The sequence below is a fragment of the Ursus maritimus genome, unplaced genomic scaffold, assembly GCF_017311325.1.
Source record: "Ursus maritimus isolate PB19 unplaced genomic scaffold, ASM1731132v1 scaffold_34, whole genome shotgun sequence".
In the NCBI taxonomy this organism is placed as follows: Eukaryota; Metazoa; Chordata; class Mammalia; order Carnivora; family Ursidae; genus Ursus; species Ursus maritimus.
This window is the reverse complement of record NW_024426008.1, coordinates 10985859-11002589: the sequence shown is the minus strand read 5'-3', so window position 1 is coordinate 11002589 and position 16731 is coordinate 10985859. Positions and strand designations below refer to the sequence as shown.

The 16731-nt window shown below is 40.2% G+C and overlaps 1 protein-coding gene across 1 annotated transcript in view; it reads right to left on the bottom strand.

Annotated features, from left to right (window-relative positions):
* The window catches only part of GNAQ (G protein subunit alpha q), a 299640-nt gene that overhangs the window by 90269 nt on the left and 192640 nt on the right, over positions 1-16731 (bottom strand). Inside the window, exon 3 of the mRNA XM_040620227.1 lies at positions 5522-5676. Coding sequence (XP_040476161.1) covers positions 5522-5676 — 155 coding nt within the window. The remainder of the gene's footprint in view (positions 1-5521; positions 5677-16731) is intronic.

The following is a 16731-nucleotide window of genomic DNA, read 5'->3' as shown; positions in this document are numbered from 1 at the left end:
TAGTGTGCTTTTTATTCTTTCAATACATAAAATTGGAAGAATATACCAAATTAAAGCCAAATGCAAACCTATCCCAAACTGCTTCTCCATCGCCTGGACTTCTCCCATCTCCTTGTTTCTGTGTTGCCTGTCCTGTGAGCCATCTGATTTTTTATTATGATCAGTGAGTTGGCTAATCAAAGCAGAAAAAGGGAAGCACAAGTGATTTTGTTGTATCCTTCTTACTGGCTCTAGTTTGACTCCAGCAAAATGTTAACGGATAGAGTATGGGGGAAACGGTTGAGACTGTAGGTTAAATAAAGAAATAATAATTCTGAATTATCTGTGACTTAGAACATCTTCCACGGTGTATGAAGAATTTACGTGTTTAGTTAAACAGGGCAGACTTTCTGGATGAAAATCAAAACCCCGCTGGGTTTGTTTTCCAGTAATTCTATATAATTTTCCCTCTTGCCCTTATACACAGGGGAAGGACCTATAGGCAACATTTATAAAGATTAATGAATAATTTGCATCTTTCCTGGTAAGTGATTTATCTGGTCATTGATATTTATCTGTTCGTCTACTATCTATTTATTTAACTATGGTCAATTTTCTATCTATGTCTCACCCATCCATCCATCCTCTATGAAGCTGTATTTCACAGTGCTGAAAAGTTTGGGCTCTAGAGACAGAAATCTGATTTCAACCCCTACTCCTATCACTTACTAACTGTTTGACTTTAAACAAGTTACTCAACCTCTCTGAGAACTGGCTTCCTCTACTGTTTCACGGGGATGAGACGAACCATCTACCACTTTAGGTAGGTTTAAGGATTAAATGAAATAATGCATGTAGATGAGTTAAGCATAGAATCTAACACAAACACGTGTTCAGCAAACAGGAGCTACAACGGTAACAGAACTTACCAGAAACCAGACCTTCAAAAACAGCAGGAAAAAAACAAAAAACAAAAAAACAAAACCAAAAACACACCTTGAATGCTTTCGGCTCTGAAACATCACAGTTCATCTAGAATGACACCTACACCGTGGTCACTGAAATCATGGAAACTACCCATCCATTATTTCAGGGAACAATCACCCATGAAGGTCAAACATAAGCAGTCCCTGTCAGGCTTTGAGGAGAGAGACACTTTAGTAAAGACTTTCAGAGGCTAGACCTCTGAACATGGTCTCGAAGGATGAAGAGAAGCTCAGCAGATAGAAAAGAAGAAGAGAGACGTGCTTGGCCTCTGCTCTCAGCGTTCCTGGCAAGTGGCTGGCACTGATTCTTGCCACCAGCAGCGTCCTGGAGAGAACAGTGATGATGTAGCAAGCTCCAAGCAGAGGTGCATGACAGGCCCCACTTCTCACCCCGCTAGAGATGACCTACGTATGTGTCCCCTGAATCTCAACTGAACAACCACGAGTAGAGACAGGACCCAGAGAAGCTGGTCCGGAGTTTGGAAAGAGTTCTGTAAGGTGATGACCGTGTAAGAAATCAGGTCCAGAATATCAATGAAGTATTATTGAGTTTAATTATAAAGATAGGACAACACAGAAGACCTACAGGAAGTAAAGGAGGGAGACAAAATGTTAAAGGTACACTAGTGGGACGCACACAAAAATGTCAGGAAAGAGGTAACAACTATTCTGAATACAGAGAAAAGAATGACTTTGAGTTATGTGTATTTCAGTTGCTCTGTGAAAATGGTGCTCAAGATGTGGGGCCCACATCCTCCTCGGTGCTCTTTCTGCAGTCCCCAGAGCGGCTGCTGGGGTGACACGAGACAGAGACACACACATGGAGCACAGCAGCAGGGGGGTGAATCCAACACGCCACAGGTCCTATCCTTGTGCTGGGAGGGTTTTCCTAGCTAAGGAAAAGGAAAAGTGTCCTGGACTAACTGGGGAAGAATAAGGTGTCTCTAATACTCAGTGGGGTTAAAGGCAGGCCAGCCAGGGTGCTGGGCAGTGGGCTATAAAGAGTGCTAAAACATATCAGGAAGAAACCAGAAACATGGGGCCAGCTAACTCAGGTTTCTACATACAACTCCTTACATAACTGGTAGCAATGTATTGGTTCTACTGCCCCCCTGAAGCAAACAGTCTTCTAGAAAAAAAACAAAGGGGGCGAACCCCAAACAAAATACAAAACACCTCCCTATGTCTCATGCAACTAAAGTGACCAAATGTTCCTGCTTAGCCAGGATTCCCAGCTTATACCTTTTATTTCAGCCTCATTATTAATAGCAACCCCTTCCTTCTCAAAATATCCTGGTTCGAATGATAAATTCTATGGTCACCATCTATTTCGTCTACACAACAAGTTACTGTAACAAAAAGGTTGAAACATATGCCTTTTAGCAGAAAATTTATTAAAGGGTAATCAAATAGCACCAGCTGAGGAAAAAACCTTCTATTTCACTGAAGAATATCAATGTGGACCGACTGATAAAAGTAGAGAAATCACTCTTTTGTAAACCCTAAGGGAATTATTAAATCACACAAGACATCAAATACAAGTAAAACCATTAAGTGAAGAGTTGATGGGGAACCAGAGATCACCCAGTGACAAAGTAACACCATGCAGATTGCTTTTGGTGGCAGGAGGAAAAATAAAACTTCATAATGGAGGGCGTCAGTGCCCCAATACTGTGGTGAGCCTTACCTTCACCAATGATGAGCAAACAACATCAATTCAAGTGAGTTCTCCTCACATTTAACTTGAATCTAATTGAGTCTTTAAATATAATTTCCAGTTTATAGTAAATTCAGGAGACAAAGAAGCAAGTTTATTCATACTATATAAAGCCGCAATCAGGCTAATCTCTTCAACAGGCCAATGAAATGCAAACAGGACTCTACTCGATTACAAGAGCCTAAGGGATGTAAAAACCAGAGGAGGGGAGGAAACCAAAGCAATGTGCAGTCTTAAAACCAACCAACTCTAAAGGACGTTTTGGAAGAATTTGGGACATGTGAACGTGTATGAGTATAATGATAAAAAGGACTGATGATTAATTTTAGATGTAACATGGTATTATTTATTATGAAGAGAAACATCCTATTTCTTTTTTCAAGAGTGGACACTGAAATGTGGGTATATAAGAATATGTAATAATTTACTTTCTTACTTCTGCACACAAATATGGTTAAAAAAGAGTTAGGTGTATGTGCATACACATAAACCCAATACATATAGTTCAGAAAATCAACTTCTTCATATCCCCATTTGGGGAAAGTGAAACTGTTTAAAGAATAATCATTTGAAGGGGTTTAGATGAGACTCTCCCAGCTGCCCCCACATCTCAGTCTGGCTCCAGCATCAGGGATGTGCCCAAAGGCATGGTTCTATGATAGACACAGCCTATACAACAGAATTCTAAGATGGCGGCTTTCCCAGAATCACAGTGCTAACAGGGGTCTGAACAAATGGTCTTGAAGAGCTCTTTCCCTAAAGTAGCAGACATTGCAATGTCCTATTTTTATACTAACTCATGGGCACCTGTCTAGAAACCCACAAATCTCAACTGAGGAATGTCACCAGACATGGGGAGAGCCTTGTCTCAAGAACACAGCAAAACAGCTCATACAGGTGTCCTTGGGGCAAACAGGAACCTCTCCCAAGGCCATCCTCACAGCAGGAGGCAAAATCATTTCCTAAGGGGGAACCCTGACCCTGGTAAGCATGTAATTATTAGACACTGGTGCTCTGAGTCCCCAATAGCAAGACCTATCTATAGGGAGAAAAATCACAGGTGACAGGTAAAGAACAGAATAGGTGAGGAAGGGGAAGAGACAGGATTTATGATAGAAGTTGAAAGAGAGAGGTTAGATATGATGAGAGATTGGAGGATTTATTAGTAAATATAATGTGATAATGGAGAATTTACTGCTTAGTAAGGGTGAGGACAGGCATCCCAGTAGTACAGTGAGAAGTGCAAAGGAGGAACAGGAGAACCCCAGAGAAGGACAGATGAGGGTGGAGGGGGAAGCAAGCAGATAGGAGGAGACATACTGAGCAGGAACAGGGAACAAGAGATAAAACACAACAGCACCATGGGGAGATAGACGAAATCTGAAATGGCAAAGCAAACATAAGGACAGAGGGGGCAGGAAGTAAGAGAAAGACAGCTGGTCAAAGGTTGAGGGGGCAGAATTTGGAAGAGACAAGAGCTGACTGCATCTCTCATGTCTGCACTCACAGAAACTTATACAGTAGGGGCTCCAGAGGGAAGGACGGGGGCTGAAGGCAGGCAGGCAGGCAGAGAGCAGAAGAGAAGGAATGGAAGGGCAGGTGTGGAAGAAGGAAAGAGAAGGTCAGGAATGAGGAAAGTGTACCTTCCACAGGCATACCAGCGGACTCATACTAGTTAAAATATGACAGGCACAGTAATCATGAGCCTTCTACGGCACATTCCAGAATTATGGAATTCAAATTTCCCATAGGAATGCAAGAACTGTTTTGACCAGGCAACATTTCTGTGGCTACCCTGCATCATAACTTATCTCACACCAATGCCTAGAGCGAGAGTAAGGACGTGATCTACTTTATTGAGAAAACAGAACTGAAAAGCTCTTGGATCTTCCAGGCACTATGAGTGATGCCAGTCAGCCTAGGGGGTTCCTTATTTTCCCCACGGCCCTGCTCTCATCCAGCGGGTCACCGCATCATACAGACTGGCCTGAGGCTGCTGCTAAGTTTCCACCCATTCTTCTCTCCACCCAAAACCAACACAAGAGGCAAATGCTGGGCTAACGTAATTAATGTAGACAGAAATCTGGCTAAATACTACAAAAAGTCCATTTTTCAGGCGCCTGATTATCTGGATTGCTGGCTGCATTGATTACATTAATCCAATGATTGCCAGATCTTCACTTTCTTTCTGTTAGGGGAGATTTAATCTAGAGAACTAACAAATCTCTCTAGGATGCAAATCTCTCCCAGGACACATGATTTTGATTGACAGCTCACAGAATAATTTTGGAATGCATGCAAAATTAGACTCACACGCAATTTTCATGCAAAGGCAAACCTATCCATCAACATAACAGTGGCTCCCAGAAAGCAGTCAAGGTTCTGTGTCTGGAAACTGGAAACTGGAATTTGGGAAGTCTGATGTGTTTTAGAAGCCATAATCAAGCGTATTTGTTTGGAAGTTTTAATGTGTGTGGGTGCTCTCCAGCACATGACAAAAAGATCAGAAAATTGTATGAAAAATTATTATTACAGGATTTCAAATCACAATGGAGTATGTGCTTGAGAATTGCTGGTTTGCAGTTTGGTGGAAGAGATGGGCTGGTAATTTCAGATTCCTCGAGTCTTTGGTCTGTTTTTTTTTTTTACGGAGAACAGTAAAAGAAATACTCTCCCTGCCTCAGGATGCCAGTCCCTCAGAATATAGTCTACATGTATGAGGCTGGCATGAGTTTAATAGCTATACTGCTTCCTAGCTGGAGTGTGAGGCAGACAGTTATCAGTGCAGAGCAGATGAAACGAGAGAAAGATTCAAAGGGCCTCCTGGATGAATACTCACTATTTGGTAGAGTCAGACAACTGATACTCTCGTCGTCTATCGTAGCATTCCTGGATTCCAGGATCATTCCATAAACTCTTTATTGCATCTACGTATGGATTCTCAAAAGCAGACACCTTCTCCACGTCAACTTCTCGAACTAACTGTGCATGAGCCTGTTAAAAACAAAAACAGCAGTTTTAAAACTCTCTCTCCTTTCTGTCATTGAAAACTGCCTGATTCGCATGTTATACTGCGCACCACTGAGTTCGTCCTTCATATGCTTTTTTCAAACTGGTTTATCAAAAAGTCTTGCTGCTGCTGGTTTGTTTTTTTTTTTTTTTCTCCTTAGAGAGAATCCTGTCCCAAATCTTTCCCTGTACAGTAAACCTTGAGGCTACCGAAAGTTGGTTAGAGGAAGACAGTGTTCAGTTCCAGCAGAACAGTGAGGATGTCATGCTACACATATGATCATTTCTGGTGATTATCAGAATCCTAAACCAAACTAGTAAGAGAAAAAGGACAGGAATAATTATTCCCTCTATGTTTACAGTTTATTATAATCAAATACATAATATACCCAGCCCTTGAGTGTTTACGGCTTAGCAGAAACTTAATCAGACTCCTCAACTAATTGGATTTAGTTTCTATCATTCCTTTTCAGGAGAGGGTATAAAACCCCTAGAAGAACAATATTATGATGTGAAACACAGTAACAATTCCCCCCTCTATTTCAATACACCCTGACTTCCAAGTATTTATTTCATATCTGCCTTATCGACATTATCAGATTGAGAATTTCATTAGAATTTTTTAATGAGGAAAAAGGACTTTGTTATTTTCATCACACAACATTTAGCAGGAAATAGGTAAGGAGATTAAAAAAATTTTTTCAACAAGATTAAAATCAAAATGTTGTATGGTCAACCCCTGAAATTAACCAAATTGTACCACTGCCTAAAATCCCAGTCAAAATAGGTTTCATGGATGTAATAAATTACATCCATCTATAACCTATGACTACATATAGTACATTAATATAGTTACATTAATATACATATGTGAATTATACATACACATAAATATGCAAATAAATACAACTACCTTGGAAATCGGAGGTAAGTAGCTCATTATCTATCTATCTATCTATCTATATACACACTCTTACATGCAGAACTACAAATTTTCAAACTAGGTTAGTGGATGGCTATCACGATCACATGATGACCTAATTATTCGTTTCAAAGTGTTTTACGCAGATGGAATTTTAAGAAACTTAAATTTTAAAATAAGTTTAATCCATGTTAGACCCTGTCTCGTTCCCAAACTTCACCTTCCTTCTCTTCCAAGTGGGAAGGGCCCCATATCATTTAGACTAATCTTGACTTAAATAAGGTTTTAAGAAGCCCAACATGATGAGACTGAAGAAATCACCTTTCTTGTTAGTTCTGTTCTGACCTTGCAGATCTAGGAAGTGAGAAATTCTAGCTATGCTCTGGACCCCTATCTTGGAAAAGGGATCTCTGTAATTGCTTTCTGTACCTAATCCCTGCCCAGGCAAACTGTCTTGTCATCCCAGTAGCAAACTCGCCAGCCTGGAGTTCTGTTTGAGTCCCACTGCAGGTGAGCCTACCTTAGTCAATGGTCCTGCCTAGCAGGTATATGTCTCATACCTCTGCAGGTATACCTAATGTTAAGTTTCAACCCCTGCTTTTCTTCCCTTGTTCACTGGGATAGGAGAACGATCACATCCTTGGCATAATCCTAAATTAGAGTCCCTATGGCTACGTCTTTATTACAGGGTTGTCTAGAAGATTCTGTGGATCTTGGGAAGCAGGTGGGTACAGAAGCAGGGATCTACAGTATGCTTTCCTGCTGGATATACTCTAAAGACAAGGTTTTGAATCTGACTCTACTTCTTCTTATAACCCTGGGTAAATTGCTTACTCTTTCCAAATATTATTTCTGGTGAGGAATATACTTCTCACCTGCCTCAGGTTGCTTTGTATCGTGTTACAGTACTATAGCTCGATGATTCTCAAAAGGTAGCATTACACGGGAATTTGAGAGAAATGTAAATCCTCTGATCCTCAAACCTTGTGCATCAGAAACTCTGGAAGCAAGGCTCAGCAATCTGTTTTAAGATTTGATGCAAGCAGAAGTTTGAGAACCAATGCAAACTACAAAGCACACAGATGCTAGTTGTTCTGATCATAATTAATTGCCTCGCGGGCCAAGAATTACGGGAAGCTAAAGAGAAGAGGCTCACACAGGCAACAATCATTCCAAAGCAGATGTCCTAAGGGCCAGAAAGCCACAGAAACGACTAACATGGGCTGGATACAGGCAATAGGGAGTACTGGGGACTGTGGCACGCTGACAAATATATTCCCTAATTAAAGACCACAGCTGTTGCTTAGCTCCAACCAATCGTTGCCATCGGCAAGGTAGGTCCATTGTTGCCAGATCTTCCAATTTTTCAAGGAAGCCAAAACAACCCTAGGTTTTTCTGCGAATGATCCCTAATTTTAGATCTTGGCAACCCTATAAAAGATAAATAAGACATATCTGTGCCTGAGCTAGATCAGAGGCCATTCATGTGCAACACACGTTCTAAAGAATTCTTTTCCATTTGCTTTCCTGATAAGCTTGACCAACACCACTATCCTGCACAACCTGGAATACAGTAGCTGGCTGCTGGCGAGCACATGCTAAGGAGTAGATAATTTTCAGTACTTTTCCACAATAATATTTAGACCAATGATTATACGATCCACAGGAAGAAATGGTTGGGACCTCACTCTGAATAGGGTAAGAGCGACAGGGTAACACAGCTTAGTATAGGTAATATTTCTACAATGCATTTGCTACTTACTACCCTGGGCCAGTCATCTCATTTGGAAGGAGTCCTGTTTCTGTGTCTAGAGAAGTTGGTTTCTGCCACAGAAAAAGCTTCAACAGACCAGACACTTTTCACTATTATGATTAAATGTCTACTGGACCCCAATGAAATGCTAGGTAATACAGCAGTTAGAGAACTAGACAGCGTTCCTGCAGGGGGTGGGGGAAACAGTTCATACAGATGGCAACCAAACAAAGCACAGGATTATGTGCTCCAGGAGTAGGAACAGGAGGGAATATTTCCATTTCCATCCTTAATTTCAGTTGACTGTAAGGGCATTTAAATAAAGACAACGTTCTCAAGAGGGTATAGTTGTAACTTTCCACCAAGAGCCTGATGCTGTAAAGTGAGACTACCTTCTATTGCCAGAAAACTCCTGTAATTTCCTCTCCTGGTCTCTCTCTGCTTGCTTTTACAACGGGAACGCCTTCCCTCTTCCTTTCTGTACCTCCTTACCTCCTTTGCTCCAGAGCGGTATCATATGCCACCTCTCACAGGAAGTTATTCCTAATAATTCCCCTCCAAAAAAAAGTTATCTTTGCATCCTTTGCACCATGGAACTTCTATATTTTGCTTATGTTATAGTTACGTCTTGATTTATTCCCCTTCTAGACTATACAGTGAGGAAGGGGCCGTAGCTTACAGACTCTAATTTCTTTAGGGGTCCATATAACAAACACCTGCCTAATTTAACTGCACTTAAAAAGTACACAGAAGCACAATGGTCCTACAAGTCAAAGTCAGTTTCTCAAGGAAATCTTCCACCCATTACTGCTCTCATATAACTACACAATCCTTAGCAGCACTTATCGGAGCAAGTGGTACACATCTACGTGCGTGATACCTGTTAGTGTCTTCCTCCACATTCACAGTACAAGTTCCAAGACAGGCTCAACACTGCTTGCGGGTTAGCAGAGTGCCTGACACTTGGGAGAGGCTCAATAAATATTTTCGGATGAAGGATGCAAGGAAGGAAGAGTAGAAATTGTTCTAACCTTGCAACCAGGACATCTAACTTCTAGTCCTGGCTTTACCCATGACACTAACTGGCCATGATTTTTACTTAGGAGAAAGCACATTACTTTTTTGGAACTTCATTTTCCTTGTCTATAAGATGATGCGATTAGACCCAATCACTTAAGGACTTCTCTAGCCATAAGCAGGATGATTGTAAACAGAGTAAATGCATCTACAATGCATAGAGCACCAAGGAGCGTGTCATACCATTTACTGAAACAAGAACTATTTCCAACCAGCGCCTGACAAAACAGGCAGATATCAGTAAATCTGTACATGAGTAATGCTACATGGGGACTGAACAAGTAGAATTCGGTACAGACACAGGAGATCAAACAGTGTGTCAAGAGAAGGATTCAGCTGGCAGGTGGAGGTGAAGATGCATGATGCTTCTAGAGAGGAGGAGTAGGTGAACCAAGGCTTGGTGGACAAAATAAACATGGCACTTTCTGTTAACTGTGGAAAAACCAGTCCAGTGAGGAAGTTTCATGCTGACTCTTAATTCAAATTAACCTCCATAGGGAAAGCGGCAATACTGGTCTCAGCTATGAACCCTAACTCAGAAGGCAACAGCCACCATCTTGGAAAGAACATCGCTCTCAGAAAAACACAGGTCATCGCTTGGCTTTCACCCAGGGCAGAACTTCTAAGTCACTTATACTGCCTCTCAGGCTTCATTGTTTAATTCCATCCTTGCTGTTTTGGAAAATGACATCCAAATATAATCAACTGTAATTTGCATTTATGTAAGAACGTTCTCTTAAGTTCCGTAAGTTATTTAAAAGTATGACACCATTTTACAAAATACACTTAGAATTTTAAAATTGCCTCTATAAATGTCCCCAATGAAAAGTAAATCCTCTCAATTTTTTTGTAAAAAGTATTCTGTATGTGGAAAGAATATACTTTTATATGTGAGAGTAGGAACTTTGTTTTCTCCATTTGTCCAAATGTCCAATGTGAATAATAGTGAAAATCACAAGTAATTATGCAAAATTAAGTAATTAGTAATGAAAAAAGCCTAACTCTGAAGAAAAGGAAAGAATTCATTTTTTTTAAAGATTTTATTTATTTACCTGACAGAGAGAGAGAGCAAGAGCACAAAGCAGGGGGAACAGCAGAGGGAGAAGCAGGCTCCCCAGTGAGTAGGGAACCAATCTGGGCCTTGATCCTAGGACCCTTGGATTATGACCTGAGTTACATAAGGTAGACGCTTATCCGACTGAGCCACCCAGGCGCCCCAAGAATTCATTTCTGATAATATAAATAACAATTACAGCTGACTGTTTTGAACACTGTACATAGAAAAGCAAAACAGGTATGAGTTGATTAAATAAACAGAATGTAAAGCACAGTTCTATTTCATTTTAAGTCACAGCTGAACACACTGCATGGAAATACTTAATGATGAATGCTCACTTTCAGAATTCTTAGCAAGCTGGAGGCAAGCCTTAGAGGAACACTGTGAAGACCAAGCAGCTACTCTTAGGAACTCTGGCAGAATTTGAGCGAAAGACCACATGGAAACCACAAGATGTGCCAATGTGGTAATGCCTTGTTTTCACGATCCGGTGGCCGTAAAATTCAGGTAAATCTTGGATGTGTTGATATTTCCATGGTCACTTCAGCAAATGGGGAGGAACTGAGTCCCCACCATGGTGGGTCTTACCCTGCCCACAAAAGGCCAAGCCTTTTGATGAAATAAAAAGGATCTTATAATCACTTTGGAAGGATTTTTAAAAACTCATTAACAGCTTGGGGTGGCTTTGGCTGGAATGTCACACCTATTCTGGTTCCTATAATCCCGAAGGAGAAAACCAAATGGTGACTTCCACATTTGTGGGAGCTCTCAGACACAAACATTCAGCAGCTCATTAGGGGCTGCTCTGTTTGAAAGGGCGCCCAAGACACACAGAGGCCCTCTGAATTGAAGAGTCTCAACCACTGTGGGAGTCTGTTTTAATTCTGAACCAAGGCTCACATCCTCTCATTCTTGTTTTTCCTTGGTGCTTTTTCCATTTTCACATTTGACTCTTAAAAAAACAAAACAACAAAACAAACAAAACCACTGCAAACTCCCAAATAAACTGGGGGGAGAGGGGATCCGAAGCTTTCTGTTTTATTTCCTTCTCAAGTACAGAGTAAAATAAGGGACTCTGGGATGGGATTGCTGTGTTGTAAGCCCACCTTCACCCAGCAGGAACAAAGGGGACCTCGGGCAAGCTACTTAACATTTCTAAACCTCTAGTTCCCAATGTGTCAACTGAGGGTAGAAATAGCACTGACCTTAGGGGGTTAAAGGACAATGCACAGAAAACTCAAAGGCGGAGCCTAACACCTAATGCTACCAGTTACTGAAAAAGCAAAAGAAAATTGTAAAATTGCCTCTATAAATGTCCCCAAAGAAAAGTAAATCCTCTCAATTTTCAATTTCAAAAAAACAGCACAGAGATCATAAACCGTGGTGCACCTACCTACCAGCTTCTGCGACACTGGGCAAGTCACCCAAGCCTTAATTTGCTCACATGTGAAATAACATTCTGCAGGTCACACCGGATATTGGATCTCTGAGTCCTCAAACTGGCAACACCCCTCAGCATAAAATTTCCTACAGAAAACGTGGATGGGGACTGTCATTTCTTAGACCACTTCGCCTTCTCTGACTTCATCCCAGCTTCAGCAGCTGACCCTCATTAAGGTGCATTAGACACAGGGCGACAGTTGTTGATACGTCTTTTTATGACCATTACTGCATAAATGACAAAGAGCAGCAGTGTCACGCTGAGCTCCTGCCGGCTGACTTCACGTGGCAAAGTGACTCACTCCCACGGAAGAGCCTCTCCATACTTAGGATTCAACTCATGGCTCAGCAAAATTACAAATTACTACACGACGCAGGCTTTTGAAGGCCCTGTAGAAGATTATAAATCCTGTGTGTGGAATCCTTCAGAGCTAGGAATCTACAGATTCTCCTTTGCTAAAGTGCCCATGTCCCTCTTCACCCCGGTATCGTATGGAGACCACTGAACCCTCACTGGGGAATCCAGAGAACCAGAGGCGGAGGAGGGAAAATGAGAATGACAGCTTCAGAACAAGCCAGGCTTCGTTCTTCACTCTCACACACCAGCCCTGTGTCTGTAGGCAGGTCACTCACACCTCCCGAATCTCAACCACCCCACCTGGGAGATGGGGAAAGAGTTCACTGAAGGACTGGTAAGAAAAGTAAAACGCCCGAAACGAGCATTATAATCACTGTGAAATACCGCAGCCTCTCCAAATTACCATTAACAAATACTAATTATTGCAACAGATATTTACCTGTCACGTGTCAGGCAATGCACTTGACGCCAATAAAGCAGAGAATTTATGTGAAATAAAATGTTCTAAATAACAAAATACTACATAAGTTTATTAACTCTCACATATTACTACTTTGCTTTCATTAAGACTATACAAACTGATTTATTATCCCATTATTAAACTTGTTCTTCTATCATTAGATTTTTATTTTAAGTCTTTATTATGGTGTTCACCAAGGCAATACAAGACTATGAGGCATACTGCCTTTCCCAAAACACATTTGCTGGAAATATATTTCTCTCTCTGGTTTTGTTTCACTACTGGCTATATCTGCTTATTCTAAAATACAGTGAATTCCTTCTTGGTGGAGGAAATCTCCTTATTTTTTTTTAAGATTTTATTTATTTTTTTGACAGAGAGAATACAAGCAGGGGGAGAAGCAGACAGAGGGAGAGGGAGAAACAGGCTCCCCTTGGGATCGTGACCTGAGCCAAAGGCAGACGCTTAACCAACTGAGGCACTCAGGCTCCCCTTTAATTGTTTAAAATATTCTTTTTCTTGGGTCGCCTGGATGGCATAGTCAGTTGAGTATCTGACTCTTGGTTTTGACTCATCAGGTCATGATCTCAGGGTTTGCGATCAAACCTTGAGTCAGGCTCCGTGCCCAAGGGGGGTCTGCTTGAGATTCTCTCTCCTTCTCCCTCTGCCCCTACTGCTCATGCTCTCTCTCTCTCAGGTCAATATACAGTTTTTTTTTTTTTTTAATTAAAATAAAAAAAATATTCTTTTTCTTTTAAAGGACTCAATCTCTTTCTTGACTCTATCACCAAAAATTCCATGTAAATATTCTTGTGTTTAGTTCTCTGCTTATCATTTTCCTTTTTCGTGTCTGTCTGCCATGTCATGATTAATCAGTATCAATGACACTGTAGGCCGGATGCTTGATGCAGCATGATATAATATATATGAAGTAACTCCAAAGAGTATGTTGACTAATTACATGGTTCCATTACGAAGAATCTTGCTCTCAGTCTGTAAAATCTTGGGATGCGATATAAAAATTGTGCACAGCTAAAATGCTACTTCATGATTACGATGATAATGTCACAGTAATGAATGTGTATGCATATCCATACACACCTTATGACTACTACAAAAAACCACCATATTTTCCAAGAGTTTATACAAAGTCACAATGATAAAGAAGACATTAGAAAGGGAGATTCTTTTAAAGATATGCATATTTATCAAAATAATGAGGTATGCCTGTAAGGCTGCTTTCAAAGAATATCTAAGGAGCAGTAGTTACTCTGATTTTAATGGCTGTTTATTTGAAAAATGGGTTCTGAGATCAAGTCATATGACTGTGGACAATGAGGGTTATAAAAAGTTAAACAGGTGTCTATATATTACAGAACTCAGAACCGCTGATAAGGTAATGGTGCGGAGGCCTGGGAGGCTCAGTCGGTTAAGCAGCTGCCTTTGACTCAGGTCGCAATCCCAGGGTCCTGGGATCAAGTCCTGCATTAGGCTCCCTGCTCAGTGGGGAGCCTGCTTCTCCCTCTGCCTCTGCAGCTCCCCCTGCATGTGCTCTCTCTCTCAAATAAACTTTTAAAAATCCTAAAAAAAAATAAAAAAAGTAATGGTGCTCAGAATCCATGAGCACAGGCTAGGCTTGGAGATACTACTGTCCTTCCCAAACCTGCTTGACCACGGTAGCTTCTTCCCCCTCAGGTCAGGTGATAGGACTGGCATTCTCATGGATCACATTCTGAGAAACTGGGTAGAGACTGAGACTTCCAACAAACAGACGGGGCTTGGTTTTATACAAACAAAACAACCAATGGGCTGATTCTCCCCTATTCCGGAATAATAGGTAAATGCCTGCTTTAGAGATTCACATCACTTCATTTTTGAGATCACATTATGCCTGTGGCTCATTTCCTGATATTATGTCTCAGAAGAAACCTAATCATTTTAGCCCTCTGCAATGTCTGTGTTCCTACAATCTTATTAACCAGAGGACTACGCTGCTGCAGGGCTGGGATTTTATTTTGTTTCACAACAGGAGGAACAGATAAAGAAGATTCCCCTGCCTGGCTTGGTAGACTTTGGAACAACGCTGAAAAAATTGAAAGAACAAGCTCCTTAACGAAGCATTCCCAGATGCTCCCAGCAATTTCAGAATCCTGCCCAGCGGGGGTGATCTTCCCTTGGGACATCCTCTGTGAAACCTGCCCTCTGCAGCTTCAGAACGTGTGATCAGGAGAACCGAAATTCTCACAGTCCCGGGATCTTGTGGAAGGAAGGGAACCTTTTAGAACACTTGTTTCAATACCCCTTTAACTCAGCAAGAAACCGTTCCAATAGTAAGAAGGTAAAAAGAAACCACAGCAACACTGCCTACTTGCCCAGTGAAAGAAAGTAATGACACATTTAGAACCTGAGTAGGAAGAAGGGAACGGAAGTAAGAGAAGCCACATCTCATTGGGTACTTTGGGGGGAGGGGTTAAATATTAAGTTATATAATTTGTCACCTTGAGTAAGAACCCAAGTTTCAGGAAGATTATGGATAAGAATCAAATGTAAAAAGCTACTTGGACAAGTGTTGAGAAACTGGTAACTTTCTAGTGAGAATATGATAGTTTATAGTCTATACTGACACTTTCGAGTATGAAAATAATTAATGTTATACAGTTTTGAAATATTTATTTATTGACTACAAATCAGTTTTCCTATATTGGTATTATCAAAATGTTTTCAAATACAAAATTCTTTCTAAAAAATAAAATCTTTATGTATCCATGTAGATCAAAGTAAAAGAAAATGAGCAGAAGGTTTTTTTCTGGTACATTCATGCATTTTAGTCATGTTCTTAGCCATATCTGTTCTAACATCATGTCCCTGACATTTTTCAGAAGATTATATTTTTCAATATGGATACATTATATAACACAGTATTTCATAAAATTGCCTGCAACATTTTCCGAAATTGCACTAGCTGTTTTAGGTTAATAAATTTGAAATTGTTACCATTTTCAAATTGGGTCCTTCTTTATAGACCTTAATTTTTTTTTTAGACCTTAATATTTTAAATTCAGAAATATTCTCCCTTTTGGGGGCCAAAACAGCTGGTAAGTCCGGAACAAATTCTGCTACATAGAAGGTACTCTTAATTCTATTATTTTTCAACTGCAAATATGTAAATATTTCAGTTCAAACATTTCCATAGAACTACCTTTTTGTATCAGTGTAGAATATTATTCTATCACAAATACTTCAGTAGATAAAACTCGGTAGATTATCACAGCTTGTTTGGGCACAAATATGACTTATTTATGAGTCATAACTAATTCCATGCACATTCTCTCCATAGGCTTCTCAGTTTAATAAATGTTTTACTATTATATTGTGTTCCATCAGAAACTATATTCATATCCTATCACTAAATACTTTCACTTTCAACAATTTTTAAAGAAGCAAAAACATTTACCATATTATTCAAAACAATGATAGATGTTTCACCTCATCAGAACGAACTTCCAAAAGCTTCACCTTGATTCCCTGAATTAAAGTGGGGGTGGGGAGAATCAAACCATGATTGTTTGCAAAGATTTTCTTCTGCTAAGGGAGTTCACAGATTCATAGCTACTGCTTCATTTTTTCTGCACATACGTAAGAAAAATTGGAATAAAAAATGAGCTAAACTAACATGGATCACTTGATCTAAGTGAAAAGTCATGCTTCACAGAGTACTATAAAAATGCATTTTCTGTAACTGCCCATGCTAAAATGTTATTTTGGGTACAATATTCTGAACATAACAGTTGATTTTGGAAGTAGGCTCTGATACTTTCTCAGCAGATCTGTGTCTTTTGAATTTTGTGTGGTTGCCGGTATCATTACGGCAAACATGGTGGATGCTAAATTTTAACAAACAATTTGGTATAAGTTACACAATATTGTTAACTTTCTCGAGAAACAAAAATTCAATATTTAACTTTTTGTTAAA